General features: G+C 36.4%; 1 protein-coding gene across 4 annotated transcripts in view; it reads left to right on the top strand.

Annotated features, from left to right (window-relative positions):
• Positions 1–16,348, top strand: part of RBM41 (RNA binding motif protein 41) — a 75,537-nt gene that overhangs the window by 24,834 nt on the left and 34,355 nt on the right. For all 4 annotated transcript variants that reach the window (XM_005227892.5, XM_005227893.5, XM_015461592.3 and 1 more), the window contains one exon: positions 15,718–16,121. In XM_005227892.5, coding sequence (XP_005227949.1) covers positions 15,718–16,121 — 404 coding nt within the window. The remainder of the gene's footprint in view (positions 1–15,717; positions 16,122–16,348) is intronic.

Below are 16,348 nucleotides of genomic sequence, written 5' to 3'. Positions count from 1 at the left end.
GAACAGGTGGCAAGAATACACAGAATAACTGTACAAAAAAGATCTTCATGACCAAGATAATCACAATGGTATGATCACTCACACTCACTAAGAGCCAGACATCCTGGAATGTGAAGTCAAGTGGGCCTTAGGAAGCACCACTACAAACAAAACTAGTGGAGGTGTTGGAATTCCAGTTGAGCTATTTCAAATCCTGAAAGATGATGCTGTGAACGTGTTGCACGCAATGTCTGTAAATTTGAAAAACTCAGTAGTGGCCACAGGACTGGAAAAGGTCAGTTTTCATTCCAATCCCAAAGAAAAGCAATGCCAAAGAATGCTGAAACTACCGCACGATTCCACTCGTCTCACATGCTAGCAAAGTAATGCTCAAAATTCTCCAAGCCATGCTTTAACTGTACGTGAACCGTGAACTTCCAGATGTTCAAGCTGGATTTAGAAAAGGCAGAGGAACCAGAGATCAAACTGCCAACATCTGCTGGATCATCAAAAAAGCAAGGGAGTTCCAGAAAAACATCTATTTCTGCTTTATTGACTATGCCAAAGCCTTTGTCTGTGTGGATCACAATAAACTGTGGAAAATTCTGAAAAGATGGAAATACCAGACCGCCTGACCTGCCTCTTGAGAAACCTGTATTCAGGTCAGGAAGCAACAGTTAGAATTGGACATGGAACAACAGACTGGTTCCAATTTGGGAAAGGAGTACGTCAAGGCTGTATACTGTCACCCTGCTTATTTAACTTATATGCAGAGTACATCATGAGAAATACTGGGCTGGAGGAAGCACAAGGTGGAATCAAGATTGCTAGGAGAAGTATCAATATCCTCAGATACGCAGATGACACCACCCTTATGGCAGAAAGTGAAGAGGAACTAGAGCCTCCTGATGAAAGTGAAAGAGGAGAGTGAAAAAGTTGGCTTAAAGCTCAACATTCAGAAAACTAAGATCATGGCATCGGGTCCCATCACTTCATGGGAAATAGATGGGGAAACAGTGTAAACAGTGGCTGACTTTGTTTTTCTGGGCTCCAAAATCCCTGCAGATGGTGATAGCAGCCATGAAAATAAAAGACGCTTACTCCTTGGAAGGAAAGTTATGACCAACCTCAGATCAGATCAGATCAGTCACTCAGTCACGTCCGACTCTTTGCAACCCCATGAATTGCAGCACGCCACGCCTCCCTGTCCATCACCAACTCCCGGAGTTCACTCAGACTCATGTCCATCGAGTCAGTGATGCCATCCAGCCATCTCATCGTCTGTCGTCCCCTTCTCCTCTTGTCCCCAATCCCTCCCAGCATCAGAGTCTTTTCCAATGAGTCAACTCCTCGCATGAGGTGGCCAAAGTACTGGAGTTTCAGCTTTAGCATCATTCCTTCCAAAGAACACCCAGGACTGATCTTCTTTAGAATGGACTGGTTGGATCTCCTTGCAGTCCAAGGGACTCTCAAGAGTCTTCTCCAACACCACAGTTCAAAAGCATCAATTCTTCAGCGCTCAGCCTTCTTCACAGTCCAACTCTCACATCCATACATGGCCACAGGAAAATCCATAGCCTTGACTAGACGAACCTTTGTTGGCAAAGTAATGTCTCTGCTTTTGAATATGCTATCTAGGTTGCTCACTACAGCATATTAAAAAGCAGAGACATTACTTTGCCAACAAAGGTCCATCTAGTCAAGGCTATGGTTTTCCCAGTAGTCGTGTATGGATGTGAGAGTTGGACTACAAAGAAACCTGAGTGCCGAAGAGTTGATGCTTTTGAACTGTGGTGTGGGAGAAGACTCTTGAGAGTCCCTTGGACTGCAAGGAGATCCAACCAGTCCATTCTAAAGGAGATTAGTCCTGAGTGTTCATTAGTAGGACAGGTCTTGAAGCTGAAACTCCAATAGTTTGGCCACCTGATATGAAGAGGTGACTCATGTGAAAAGACTCTGATGCTGGGAAAAATTGAGGGCAAGAGGAGAAGGGTACGACAGAGGATGAGATGGTTGGATGGCATCACTGACACGATGGATATGGGTCTGGATGGACTCCGGGAGTTGGTAATGGACAGGGAGGCCTGGCGTGCTGCAGTTCATGGGGTCGCAAAGAGTCGGACAGGACTGAGTGACTGAACTGATCTGAACTGAAATATGCAAGTTCATCATTTATACTTTCTACCCAGCACCAGAACTCAATTCAGCCAAGTTTCTGCCACTTGATAACAAAGATCACCTTTCTTTCAGTGTTCAATAGCATGTTCATCATTTCCTTCTAAGGCTTCACCAGCAGTACTTTTAATGTTCATATCTGTAGCAAAATATTGTTCATGACGATATTGGTGTTCTCTAAGATGATAGAAGTTGATAGAAGTTTTCTTTACTGTCCTCTTTACTTCCTTCTGAGCACTCACCAGAACTGGAATTAGCATTCTTTTTTCTACCAATGGTCCCTTCAAAGTAACTGATCTTTTACTATCAAGCACCTCAAAAATTCTTCCAACCTCTACCCATTACCCAATTTCAAAATCACTTCTACAGTTTTAGGTGTTAGTTTCCCAGGACTGCTTTAACAAAATACCACAAACTGGATGGCTTTAAGCAACAGAAATTTATTCTTTCATTGTTCTGGAGGCTAGTTCAAATCAAAGGTGGCAAGGTTGGCTTCTTCTGGAGGCTGTGAGGATGAATCTGCTCGACACCTCTCTCCTAGCTTCTAGTGGATGCTGACAGTTCTTGGCTTCTAGATGTTTCACCTGTCTCTGCTCCTATCATCATATAATATTCTCCCTGTGTGTCTGTGTCTTCACATGGTCTTCTTAAAAGGATATAAGTCATTGAATTTAGGACCCACTCTAATCCACCATGACCTCATCTTACCTAATTATATATGCAAATACCCTATTTCCAAATAAGATTACATTCTGAGGTTCTGGACATGTGGATGTTTCCATTTGTGGTGGTGTAAGTATCCATGCTGCTACTGTGATCATTCTTGTATATCTATCTTGGGACACATGTGCAGGAGTTTCTGGGGCTCTAAGAGTGGAGTTAAGGCGTGAAGAGTTTACACATCTTCAGCTTTAATAGATATAAACTCTTTTATGAAGGAATTGTCCCAAGTTAAAATTCCACCAACCATGTGTGAAGGTTCAGGTTGCTCCATATCTTTGTCCTTACTAGGTATTGTGAGACTCTAATAGGTATTTGCTTGTATTTTATTGTATTCTTTTTCCCCTTTCTGAACACTTAGCATTCATTTATATTACTTTTTATTTTCTTAATCTTTAGTAAAGTGTTATTTTCCATGCTTTCTATTTTTAAAATTTTAAATGTGGAGAAAAATAGAAAGAATAATACATCAATACCCCTCACCTACATTTAACAACTGTTGGCATTTTGCCACGTTTGCTTTATGTCTCTGTTCATCTGCATGAAAATGGTGTATAAGTGTATGTGTGGTTTGTTTATTGCTTAAATATTTGAAAATAAGAGGCATTAAGTTTTACTCCTAAATACTTCATTATATATTTCCTAAGAATACATCCTCCTATGTTATCACAGTATTATGATCACTCTTAAAATATTTAACACTGTTAAAATAATATTATCTAAAAGTTTATAATTAGATTTCTCAATTTTAAATCCAGGATGCAATCAGGGATCACATATTGCATTTAGTTTGCTTAAGGACAGTTTCCCTGACTGTGTGTGTATGTGTATGTGCATGCAAGTGACTTTCTGTCTGTGTGTCTGGTTTTCAGGACATGGATATTTTTCAGGAGTCTAGGTCTATGTTGTTTGTTTCAACTGATTTTAATTTTATTTTCTTGATAGCTAATGAGGTCAGAAACCTTCTCAGACATTTATTGACCATTCAGATGGCCTCCTTTGTGAAATGGCTCTTTAGTTATTTTGCCCATTTAGGAAAAGTAGAAATGTCTTTTTCCTGCATGAATATCTTTCCATCTGTTTGTATCTGTGTCCAGATACAGTCTCTTTTCTCTTTTAAAAACTTTTTAAAATTTTATATTGGAGTATAGCTGATTAACTATGTTATAGTTTCAGGTGGACAGCAGAGACTCAGCCATACATATACATGTATCCATTCTCCCCCAAATTCCCATCCTATCCAGGCTGCCACATAACATTGAGCAGAGTTCCCTGTGCTATACCTTGTTGGTTATTCATTTTAAATATAGCAATGTGTATAACTAGTGAGGACCTACTGTGCAGCACAGGGAACTCTGCTCAATGTTAGATGGCTGACTGGATAGGAAAGGAGTTTAGGGGAGAATGGTACATGTATATGTATGGCTGAGTCTCTTTGCTGTCCACCTGAAACTTTCACAACATAGTTAATTGGCTATACTCCAATACAAAATAAAAAGTTCAAAAATAAGTAAGTAAAGTGATGTGTACATGTTCATCCCAAACTAACTAAATATTCAGATGCAGTCTTGTTTCAGAGGTCACTAAGCATATATCAAAACAATAGTTCAACCCCAAAGCCCTAGGATATGTATAGCAGATCTCAGTGATTACTACTTATTTCAGTACTGCTATAGAGAAGAGGATGTTAGAAATATGTTGTGATTATATGTCATGAATAGTCCATCTCCAAATTTCATCTCTAATCTTATATGCATTTCTTATAAATTTGTACAAGTTCTTTATCATTTTGTATACTTACACTTTGTCAACTTATATGTGTTGAAATTATCTATTCCCATTCTTCGGCTTTTCATTTCACTACCTTTATGGTATCTTTTGATGAATCAAAAGTTCTTCATTTTTATGTAATAAAACTTATTAATTTCTCATTTCTCCTTAGTGCTTTTGTGTTTTGATTAATCAATCCTTACCTACATAAACTCAGGAAGATACTGTCCTTTATTCTAAAAGCTTTATGATTTTTTCTTTCACATTTAAGTCATTAAATTGATTGATTTATATGTATAATATGAAATAAGGATTCCAGTTTCTTTTTTTTTTATATAGATAACCCTCTATCCCAACACCATATATTGAAAATATTGTTCCTGCACTGTTATAGTATTTCTAGCTCTGTCATATATCAGGTATTCATATATGCGTGGGTATTCTTCTGGGTTCCTTTGATCTTTTTAACTATTACAGAATCAGTATCATAAGTTCAGCTTTTTTATGTCTTGATACCTTGTACAGTGGAAGGGCAATTTCTTCCACCTTGTTCTTCTTCAAAAGAGTTTTATCTACTTTTGGCACTTTGCTTTTCCATGGAAATGTTAGAATCAGCTCATCAAGTTACACACACACACACACACACACATGCATGCACACGTTTACACAAAAACATATACTCTCTCTGATGTGGTTTTGATTGAGTTTCCATCAAAGAAATCAGTTAAGGACAATTGACATTTATAATATGTATCTTCAAATCTTGGAATGTAAATATGATATATCTTTTCATTCAATCAATTGTTCTTTAATATTTCAGTATATTTTCTTTATTCTGTTTCTTATAACATTTTATGAAAATGATTAGTTTTTCTTAATTTTTAAAGCAGCTTTTGTTGTTTAGTCACTGAATTGTGTTCTCAACTCTTTGGGACCCCATGGGCTGCAGCACGCCAGGCTTCTCTGTCCTTCACTATTTCCTGGAGTTTGCTCAAACTCATGCCCATTGATTTGATGATGTCATCCAATCATCTCATCCTCTGCCTCCCTCTTCTTTTGCCTTCAGTCTTTCCCAGCATCAGAGTCTTTTCCAAACAGTCTCCTCTGTTATCAAGTGGCCAAAGTATTGGAGGTTCAGCTTTAGCATCAGTCCTTCCAATGAATATTCAGGGTTGATTTCCTTTAGGATTGACTGGTTTGACCTCTCTGCAGTCCAAGGGACTCTCAAGAGTCTTCTCCAGCACCACAATTCGAAAGCATTAGTTCTTCAGTGCTCAGTCTTCTTTATGGTCCAGCTATCACATCTCTACATGACTACTGGGAAAACCATAGCTTTGACTAGACAGAACTTTGTCAGCAAAATGATGTCTCCGCTTTTTAATATGATGTCTAGGTTTGTCATAACTTTCCTTCCAAGGAAGTTTTTTTTCATTTCATGACTTCAGTCACCATCCTCAGTGATTTTGGAGCCCAGGAAAATAAAATCTGTCACTGTTTCCACTTTTTCCCTTTCTATTTGCCATGAAGTGATAAGAGCAGATGCCATCATCTTAGTTTTTTCAATGTTGAGTTTTAAGTCAACTTTTTCACTCTTCTCTTTCATTCTCATCAAGAGGCCCTTACTCCCCCTATAAAGAAGTATAAGGCAGGTAAGGTAGTCTGGTATTCCCATCTCTTTAAGAGTTTTCCACAGTTTGTTATGATGCACACAGTCAAAGGCTTTAGTGTAGTCAACAAAACAGAGGTTGATGTTTTTCTGGAATTTCCTTGCTTTCTCTATGATCTAGTGAATGTTGGCAGTTTGATCTCTGGTTCCTCTGCCTTTTTGAAACCCAGCTTATACATCTGGAAGTTCTCAGTTCATGTACTACTGAAGCCTAGCTTGAAGGATTTTTTTTTTTTTTTTTTTTTACTTTACAATATTGTATTGGTTTTGCCATACATCAGTATGAATCCACCATGGGTGTACACATTTTCCCAATCCTGCCCCCCTCCCACATCCCTCCCCATACCATCCCTCTGGGTCATCCCAGTGCACCAGCCCCAAGCATCCTGTATCCTGCATCGAACCTGGACTGGTGATTCATTTCTTATATATTATACATGTTTCAATGCCATTCTCCAAAATCATCCCACCCTCTCCCTCTCCCACAGAGTCCAAAAGACTGTTCTATACATCTGTGTCTCTTTTGCTGTCTCTCATACAGGGTTATTGTTACCATCTTTCTAAATTCCATATATATGTGTTAGTATACTGTATTGGTGTTTTTCTTTCTGGCTTACTTCACTCTGTATAATAGGCTCAATGGAGTATTACTCAGCCATTAAAAAGAATACATTTGAATCAGTTCTAATGAGGTGGATGAAACAGGAGCCGATTATACAGAGTGAAATAAGCTTGAAGGATTTTGAGAATAACCTTATAGCATGCAAAATGAGCACAATTGTGTGGTAGTTTGAACATTCTTTGGCACTGCCCTTCTGTGGGATTGGAATGAAAACACCTTTTCTAGTCCTATGGCCATTGCTGAATTTTCCAAATTTGCTGACATATTGAGTGCAGCACTTCAACAGCATCATCTTTTAGGATTTGAAATAGCTCAACTGGAATTCCATCACCTCCACTAGCTTTGTTTGTAGTAATGCTTCCTAAGTCCCACTTGACTTCACATTCCAGGATGTCTGCCTCTAGGTGAGTGACCACACCATTGTGATTATCCTGGTCATTAAGACCTTTTTCATATAGTTTCTTCTGTGTATTCAATTTACATATGATGAAATTCACCTATTGTGTTCAATTAGGTACTTTTTATTAAGTTTATTGAATTGTACAGTCATTAATTACTACATCCAGTTTTAGGACTTTTCCTTGACTTTGCAAAATTCCCTTGAACTGATTTATAGTAAATAAATTCCCATGTCTACCCTATATCTTTGTCTCTATGAATATATCATTTCTAAATATTTCATATAAATAGAATCTTACAATATTCGATGTTTGAAATTTTGCTTCTTTCAGGTGGCATGATGTTTTTTAAGTTTGCTCATGTTGTAGCATGTATCAGTAATTCATTCCTTTTTATTGCTAAATAGTTTTCCATTGTATAGATATACCACTTTTTGTTTATCCCTTCACCACTTGATGACACCAAGTTGTTTCCACTTTGGGGCTATTATGAACAATGCTATAAACATTCATTTACAAGTTTTTGTGTGGATATGTTTTCATTTCTCTTGAGTGAATATTTTCTGGATCAAACTCTATGTACAAATGTTTGAGGAACTGCCAAATGGTTTTCCAATATGAAAGTATCATTTTACCTTCTCATCAGTGATGTATGAGCATTCCTACGTCTCTACATCCTTGGCAACAATTGTTATTGCATATTTGTTATTTGGCTCTTCTTATGGGTGTGTACTGGTATCTAATTTTAGTTTTATTTTTAATTTCTATAATAAATAATCTTGATGCTATTTCATGTTTTTATGAGCCATTCGTATGTCTTTTTTGATGAAATGTCTATTCAAATTTTTTACCCAGGTTTTTTTTTTTTTTGCTTTTTTATTATAAATTTATTTTTTTAATTGAAGGATAATTGCTTTATAGAATTTTGTTTTCTTTGAAACTTCAACATGAATCAGCCATAGGTATACATATATCCCCTCCCTTTTGAACCTCCCTCCCATCTCCCTCCCCATCCCATCCCTCCAGGGTGATACAGAGCCCTGTTTGAGTTTCCTGAGCCATACAGCAAATTCCTGTTGGCTATCTATTTTACATATGGTAATGTAAGTTTCCATGTTACTCTTTCCATACATCTCACCCTCTCCTCCCCTCTCCCCATGTCCATAAGTCTATTCTCTATGTCTGTTTCTCCATTGCTGCCCTGTAAATAAATTCTTCTGTACCATTTTTCTAGATTCCATATATATGTGTTAGAATACAATATTTATCTTTCTCTTTCTGACTTACTTCACTTTGTATAATGGGCTCAAGGTTCATCCACCTCATTAGAACTGACTCAAATGTGTTCCTTTTTATGGCTGAGTAATATTCCATTGTGTATATGTACCACAGCTTCTTTTATCCATTCATCTGTCGATAGACATCTAGGTTGCTTCCATGTTCTAGCTATTGTAGATAGTGCTGCAGTGAACAATGGAATACATGTGTCTTTTTCAATTTTGATTTCTTCAGGGTATATGCCTAGGAGTGGAATTGCTGGGTCATATGGTTGTTTTATTCCTAGTTTTTTAAGGAAACTCCATACCGTGTTCCATAATGGCTGTATCAATTTATATTCCCACCAACAGTGCAAGAGGGTTCCCTTTTCTCCACACCCTTTCCAGCATTTATTGTTTGATGATAGCCATTCTGACTGGTATGAGGTGATATCTCATTGTAGTTTCAATTCGCATTTCTCTAATAATGAGCAATGTTGAGCATCTTTTCATGTGTTAGCCATCTGTATGTCTTCTTTGGAAAAATGTCTGATTAGGTCTTTTTCCTCCTTTTTGAGTGGGTTGTTTGTTTTTCTGACATTGAGTTGTGTGAGCTGCTTGTATATTTTAGAAATGAATCCTTTGTCAGTTGTTTCATTTGCTATTATTTTATCCCATTCTGAGGGTTGTCTTTTCATCTTGCTTATAGTTTTCTTCGCTGTGCCAAAGCTTTTAAGTTTAATCAGGTCCCACTTGTTTGTTTTTGTTTTTACTTCCATTACTCTAGGAGGTGGGTCAGAGAGGATCTTGCTTTGATTTGTGTCATCGAGTCTTCTGCCTAAGTTTTCCTCTAAGAGTTTTATAGTTTCTGTAAATCTTTTACCCAGTTTTTGATTGGGTTGTTTGCTTTCTTAGTATTAAGTGGTAAAGGTTCTTTGTATATTCTGAATGCAAGTCTTTTACAAGATATATGCTTTGCAAATATTTTCTTCCAGTCTATTTCTTTTTATTTTCTTAATAATGTATTTTGAAGAACAAATTTTTTAAATTTTAAAGAAGTTCAATTTATTAATTTGTTCTTTTTTGACTTATGCTTTTGGTATCGTATCTAAGAAATCTTTGCTGAATTCAAGGTCAGAAAGATTCTCCTATGTTTTCTTCTAGAATATTTAAGTTTTAGCCTTTATAGTTACATTTATTATCTATTTTAAGTTCATTTTTCTGTGTTAAGTAAAGGATTGAAGTTCATATTTTGTGTTTGAATATCCAGTTGTCCCAGCATTGTTTATTGTAAAGATTATTATTTCCCCATTGAATTGTCCCTGCACTTTTGCAGAAAAATGGTGATGGTTGTGTAGTCACTAAGTCATGTCCAACTCTTGCAACCCCGTGGACTATAGCCACCAGGCTCCTCTGTCCATGGGATTTCCCAGACAAGAACACTGGAGTGAGTTGCTATTTCCTTCTCCAGGGTATCTTCCTGATCCAGGGATTGAACCTGGGTCTCCTGCAGTGCAAGCAGATTATTTACTGACTGAGCCACCAGGGAAGATTTTTTTGTAGAAAAATCAGTTGATCAAAAATATAAGTTTATTTCTGGACACTCAGTTTGGTTTCCTTGATCTATATGCCAATATATATGCCTATCCTTACACTCTGAACCTCCTTACCTTTATAGTAAGTTTCAAAATCAGATGGTATAATTCCTCCAATTTTGTTTCTCTTTCTCAAAATTGTTTTGGTTATTCTAGGTCCTTTATATTTCCATGTAAATTTAGAAGCAGCTTGTCAATTTTTCTACAAAAAAAAAAAAAAAGGCCTGATGGAATTTTTATAAGGATGTACTGAATCTGTAATTCAATTTTGGGGAAATTTCCATTTTAATAATATTGAATATTCTAATCCATGAATATGGAAGGTATCTTCCTTTATTTTGATTTTCTATAATTTATTTCAGCAATAGTGAGAGCAGACATCCTTGCCTTGTTCCCAGTCTTAGGGGGAAAACATTCAGTTTTTAACCATTAACTATGATCTTACCTCTAAATTTTTTGCGCATGCCTTTAGAAATGTATTACTTTCTTATGGATGCTGTAACTAATTACCATAAATTTAACAGCTTAAAGCAACACAGAATTTTTCTCTTACAGTTGTAGAGGTCAAAAGTCCTAAAATCAAGATGTTCACAGGGCTGTATTCCTTCTGGGGTTCTCTAGGGGAGCCTTTTTCAGCTTCTGGAATCCACCTGCATTTCTTGGTTCATGGCCCCTTCCTCACATTACTCTTACCTCTACTTCCATCCTACATTTCTGCTGTTTCTGACCCTTCTTCCTCCTTCTTGTAAGGACCCTTATAATTACATTGGGCCCACCTCCATAATCAGTGACAATCACATCTGCAGAGTCCCTTTTACCATGCAACATTTTCAAAGATCACAGGGTGCAGACATCTTTGGTGCCTACCCCATGCAGGTTGAAGAGGTTCCCTTCTATTCCTAGTTATTTGAGAGTTTTTTGAAAATCTTGAATGGGTGTTAGATTTCGTTTGCTGCTTTTTCTGCATCTACTGTAGTGAGTATGTGGTTTAAAGTTTTAGTCTATTAATATGACATTTTATTACTGCTCTTTATATGTTAAAACAATCTTTCATTCCTGGGATAAACCCACTTACAAGTATATCATAATAATCATTTTTATATGTTGCTGGATTAGGCTTGCTAATATTTTATTGAGGATATTTTTTGTCTATTTTCATGAGAGATATTGGCCTGTGATTTTTCTTTGCTTGTGGTATCTTTTTAAACTTTGGTTTCAGTGTAATAATGACATAATAGATAAGTCGGAAAATATTACCTCCTCCTTTATTTTCTGAAAGTGTACAGGATTGATATTATTTCTTAAATATTTGGTAGAGTTCACCAGTGAAACCATCTGAATCTGGACTTTTCTTTGTGAGCAGTTTGTTGACCACTAATTCAAGCTCTCTTATTATAAGGTTTTCAACTATACTTTTTCTTCTTAAGACTGCTTTGGTAATTCATATCTTCCTAGGAATTTGTTCACTCATCTAAGCTTTCTCATTTGTTGGCCTAAAGTTATATATAATTTTCCCTTTTAATTGTTTATATTGGTATAGGATCAGTAATGATGCCTCCCTTTTAATTCTTGACTTTAGTCATTTTTGTCTTCCTTATTTTCTTGGTTTGTCTAGCTAAGAATTTGCCATTTTGTTAATCTTTACAAAGAACCAGCTTTTGGTTTCATTGATTTTTCTCCATATTTCCCCTGTTTTCTGTTGCACTGATTGTGTAATCTGCAATCTGTAAAACTGCCACTGACATGTGGTATTGGTATTCTTTTTTATTTTTTGCCAATATGGTATTTCCTTCTTAATTAGTATTTCCCTGAATTCTGATACTGAGCACTTTCCTTGTATTTATTAGCAAATGTATTTCCTCTTTTGCAAGGCACCTTTTTCTGTCTTTTGCCCATTTTCCTAGTGATTCTCTTCTTTATCAATTATTTGAACAACAAATATCTTTTCCCATTCTGTGAGTTTTTTCTTTAGGATATTTTTGATGAACAGAAGCTTTTAATTTTAATGTAGTTGAATTTGTCAATATATTCCTTAATAGTTACTGCTTTTTAGGTCTTAAGAAATCCTTTCATAACTATTCTTATACCTTGCTGGTGGAAATACAGAATAATACAGTTCTTACAGAGTGAAATTTAGAAATACATAGAGAAAAATTTGTTATACATTTACCCTTTATCTCAGCAGTGCCGGTTCTTAGAGTCAATTTTAAAGATATACTGAGAAAATACAAAATCCTGTATGCACAGGCTGTTTGTCAGGGCATTATTCACAGTAGCAGTAAAGACTGGAAACAACACCAGGGTGCATCATTAGGGGAGTAGTTGAATAAACTCTTGTACATCCACACAGTGAAGTACTTTGCAAATATAAGAAGGAAAGGGAAGAGCTCTATACATTAACATGGAATTATTGCCAGGTTATATTGTTAAGTGCAAAGAAGTAAGTTGTAGAACAGTGTTTATAGTAAGTTACCTTTTATATAGGAGAAAGGGATATACTGAATTTTGTGTATATATATATATATATATATATATATATATATATATATATGAAGGAAATAGCAACCTACTCCAGTATTCTTACTTGGGAAATCCCATGGACAGAGGAGCCTGGTGGGCTACAGTCTGTGGGGTCGCAAAAGAGTTGGTTGGACATAACTGACCAACTAAAAAAAAACATAAACACACATACGTGTGTGTGTGCATGTGTTATGTGTTTGTGCCTATTTATTATATTTCAAAAAAGAAACAATGGAACCATAAAACCAAAACTAGTAAAATTATTATTTATGGAGAAGGAAAGGAGTGGGATGAAGTTTACAGAGATGGAAAGCGAGACTTCTTTGAAGGTACTGTATAATACAGTTTTCACTTTAGTGAAGTGAAAGTTGCTCAGTCATGTCTGACTCTTTGTGACCCCGTGGACTATTCAGTCCATGGAATTCTCCAGGCCAGAATATTGGAGTGGGTAGTCTTTCCCTTCTCCAGGGGATCTGCCCAACTTAGGGACTGAACCCCGGGCTCCCGCATTGCAGGTGAATTCTTTACCACCTAAGCCACAAGGCAAGCCCAAGAATACTAGAGTGGGTAGCCTATCCCTTCTCCAGCAATTCTTCCCAACCCAGGAATCAAACCGGGGTCCCCTGCATTGCAGGCAGATTCTTTACCAACTGAGCTATGAGGGAAGCCCTCGTTTTCATTTTAGACCCATGTAAATGTTTTGCATAATTTTAAAAATTAATCAAAAGGGAAAAATAAATCCCTAAAATTTATAAACAGCCTGAAGCAAATTAGCCTAACTATGAATAAAGTTGGTATCATAACCATACAGAGAAAATGATTTAAAATAATATTTGCATATTCCTAATGGGATATAATTTAAAGGACAAAAGTAACTACAAAGAATTTTAAAACTGTATTCAGTAGTTTTATTGTTGATAATCATGTTAGTATTGTTTATTGACATTTAAAAATTCTATATATTGTAGGAAAAAGCTAATAAATAATTTTGTTAATATCATTAGGAGCCAGTATCCTAAGCACATGTGAGAGAGATACAAGTCAAAAATCATGGACTTGAGTAATAATCTTGTAATCTTAATTTGAAGTGGAAATACCAGTATAAATTTATGGTTTATTTTTCATAAAAATTTTCCTACTTTTGTTCACTGAAAAAGGCCTAGAAGCAACAACAACTCAACATTTATGAACAGATTTAGCAACATATTGTTGTTTCTAAATACTATTTCACATTAACAGGAGCCAGTGATCCTTAGAGAAATATTTCAGTTTTGAGTCAGGAAATATGTAAGATGAACTTAAGATATCTTGCTATGCCAGAAAGCTAGAAAGCAGTACAGGAGCCAATTTTAAGGGACTTTCACTGATCCTAGGGCTTCCCCGGTAGCTCAGTGATAAAGAATCTGCCTGCAGTGCAAGATCCTCAGGAGACATGGGTTCAATCCCTGGGTGGGGAAGATTCCCTGAAGGAGGGCATGGCAACCCACTCCAGTATTCTTGCCTGGAGAATCCCCGTGGACAGAGGAGCCTAGCAGGCTACATTCTATAGAGTTGTAAAGAGTTGGACACATCTGAAGCAACCTTGCACACATGCACTGATCCTAAGTGGAATGACTTGATCACTAAAAAGAATGACTACATTTAATTGAAACACATGAAATATATGAAAATACATGTCTCACAATTATACTAAAAATAATCATTGGTCACCATTGGACACTTTTAAAGTACCAACTCATTAAACTCTTATAGTTGAAAAATAATGGGAAACAAATCAAGCATTTGTCCTACTTTTCCTATATGAACTTATGTAGCGAAACCAAATAGTTGATGATGGTAAGTCCATTATAGGATTCCAAATAATTAATACAGAAGAAATAATAGAAATAATAAGTACAAAATAAATAATAGAATTAGGGGAGCCCCTCTTTACAACTCTGAATAAATTAATGGATTTAAGCAATGGTCATCAATGGATGCAAACCCCTTAGTTAAAAAGCAAATGGGAAAACTTAATAATGGAAGGATCAGACCAAAAGCACCTGAATCTACTGATCAATTTTAACATCACTAGAAATGGGACCACTGAACATTATGTGCCTAACGATATGATGTAATAGGAAATACACATGTATATAATATATGGAGGATTCTTGCCTAAAAATATTGAACTCAAATCTAGACCAGCAATATCCAATACAACTTTTCACAATAATGTAAATGGTCTTTATTCTGCCCAGAATGATATCTAGTAGCCACATGTGCTTTTTGAACATTTGATATTCGTAGTTTAACAGAGGAACTAACATTTACAAAATCAATTTAAATAGACTCATGTGGCTAGTGGCCACATGGTAGCATAGCTCTAGATTTGACTACCAGTTTGTAAGAAATAGAGGGGATTGAGGAACAAGTTAAATAATATCATGAGGAACAACCAATTAAATTCATTTGTTCTGAACAAATGATGTGGCTTCTCTAATGAATAAGTGGGATTGGGGGAAAAAAGGTTTGAGGGCTGAGAAAGAAGGGAAGCTCTGTGTGTGTGTGTGTGTGTGTGTTTTAATGAGGCTTTAAAGACAACAGCCAATGGCTGGTTTAGATCTTGAACCAAGTGTAAAAAGACATCTTTGAGATAATCAGGGCCATTTGAATATGAATTCAGTAGTAGATAATGGTAAGGAATTATTATTAATTTTGTGAAGTGTGATAATGCCATACTAGTTACATTTTTTCAAATGCCTTTATCAATTAGATGCATGTACTTGCATGACCCTGAGAGTGAGCACCTCAAATTTTGGACCCCAGGTGCCTCACTTGCCTCACCATAGTCCCGGGCTTGCCCAAGATGCACTGTAATAACACAGCTATATATCATTGTCATTTTTCACAGGTTGTAAATACCTGTCCCAGCAGAGTTTCATTATCTGAGATTCAAGATTTAATTTTTATTAATTTGTCAAAGGTTGTTTTGGTAGGCTTTGTAGAACTTCCGTATCTCTTTGTCTTGATCCAGATGAACCCCAAAAGAAGAACAAAGGTGATCCCATGAACAAGCTGGAAAGTTTTTACCAAGAGATGATAATGAAAAAACGTCTTGAAGAGTTCCAACTAATGAGAGGTGAACCCTTTGCTTCCCACTCACTGGTCTCAGCTACATCAGTGGGAGATAGTGGCACAGCTGAGAACCCGTCATTACTCCAGGACAAGGGAAAACAGGCAGCACAGGGTAAAGGTCCCAGTCTCCATGTGGCAAAAGTTATTGATAATTCACCTGAGCAGTGTTGGACTGGGCCTAAGAAGCTGACGCAGCCAATAGAATTTGTCCCAGAAGATGAGATCCAGAGAAATCGTTTGTCAGAGGAGGAGATCCGAAAAATTCCTATGTTTTCTTCATATAATCCAGGGGAGCCAAACAAGGTATAGGCCAAACCAAGAAAAAAAATGGGTTGTTTTCATTTTTATTAACCTCTACTTAAAGTAATACTTTTGTATTAGCTTTGATTATACCAAAGAATCATGACATAGGCACAGTGACTGTGTTTTTCTTTGACCTTTACTATTAATTCTCTGCTATATAAGTAGCTCTGACTCTAAAAGTAGCCTATTTCCTATGATGTTCATTGTGGTTTTCTAACGTCATAAGC

This window comes from Bos taurus, chromosome X (assembly GCF_002263795.3).
Source record: "Bos taurus isolate L1 Dominette 01449 registration number 42190680 breed Hereford chromosome X, ARS-UCD2.0, whole genome shotgun sequence".
Classification (NCBI taxonomy): domain Eukaryota; kingdom Metazoa; phylum Chordata; class Mammalia; order Artiodactyla; family Bovidae; genus Bos; species Bos taurus.
The sequence above is the reverse complement of the archived record's forward strand: the minus strand, read 5'-3'. Positions and strand labels throughout refer to the sequence as shown.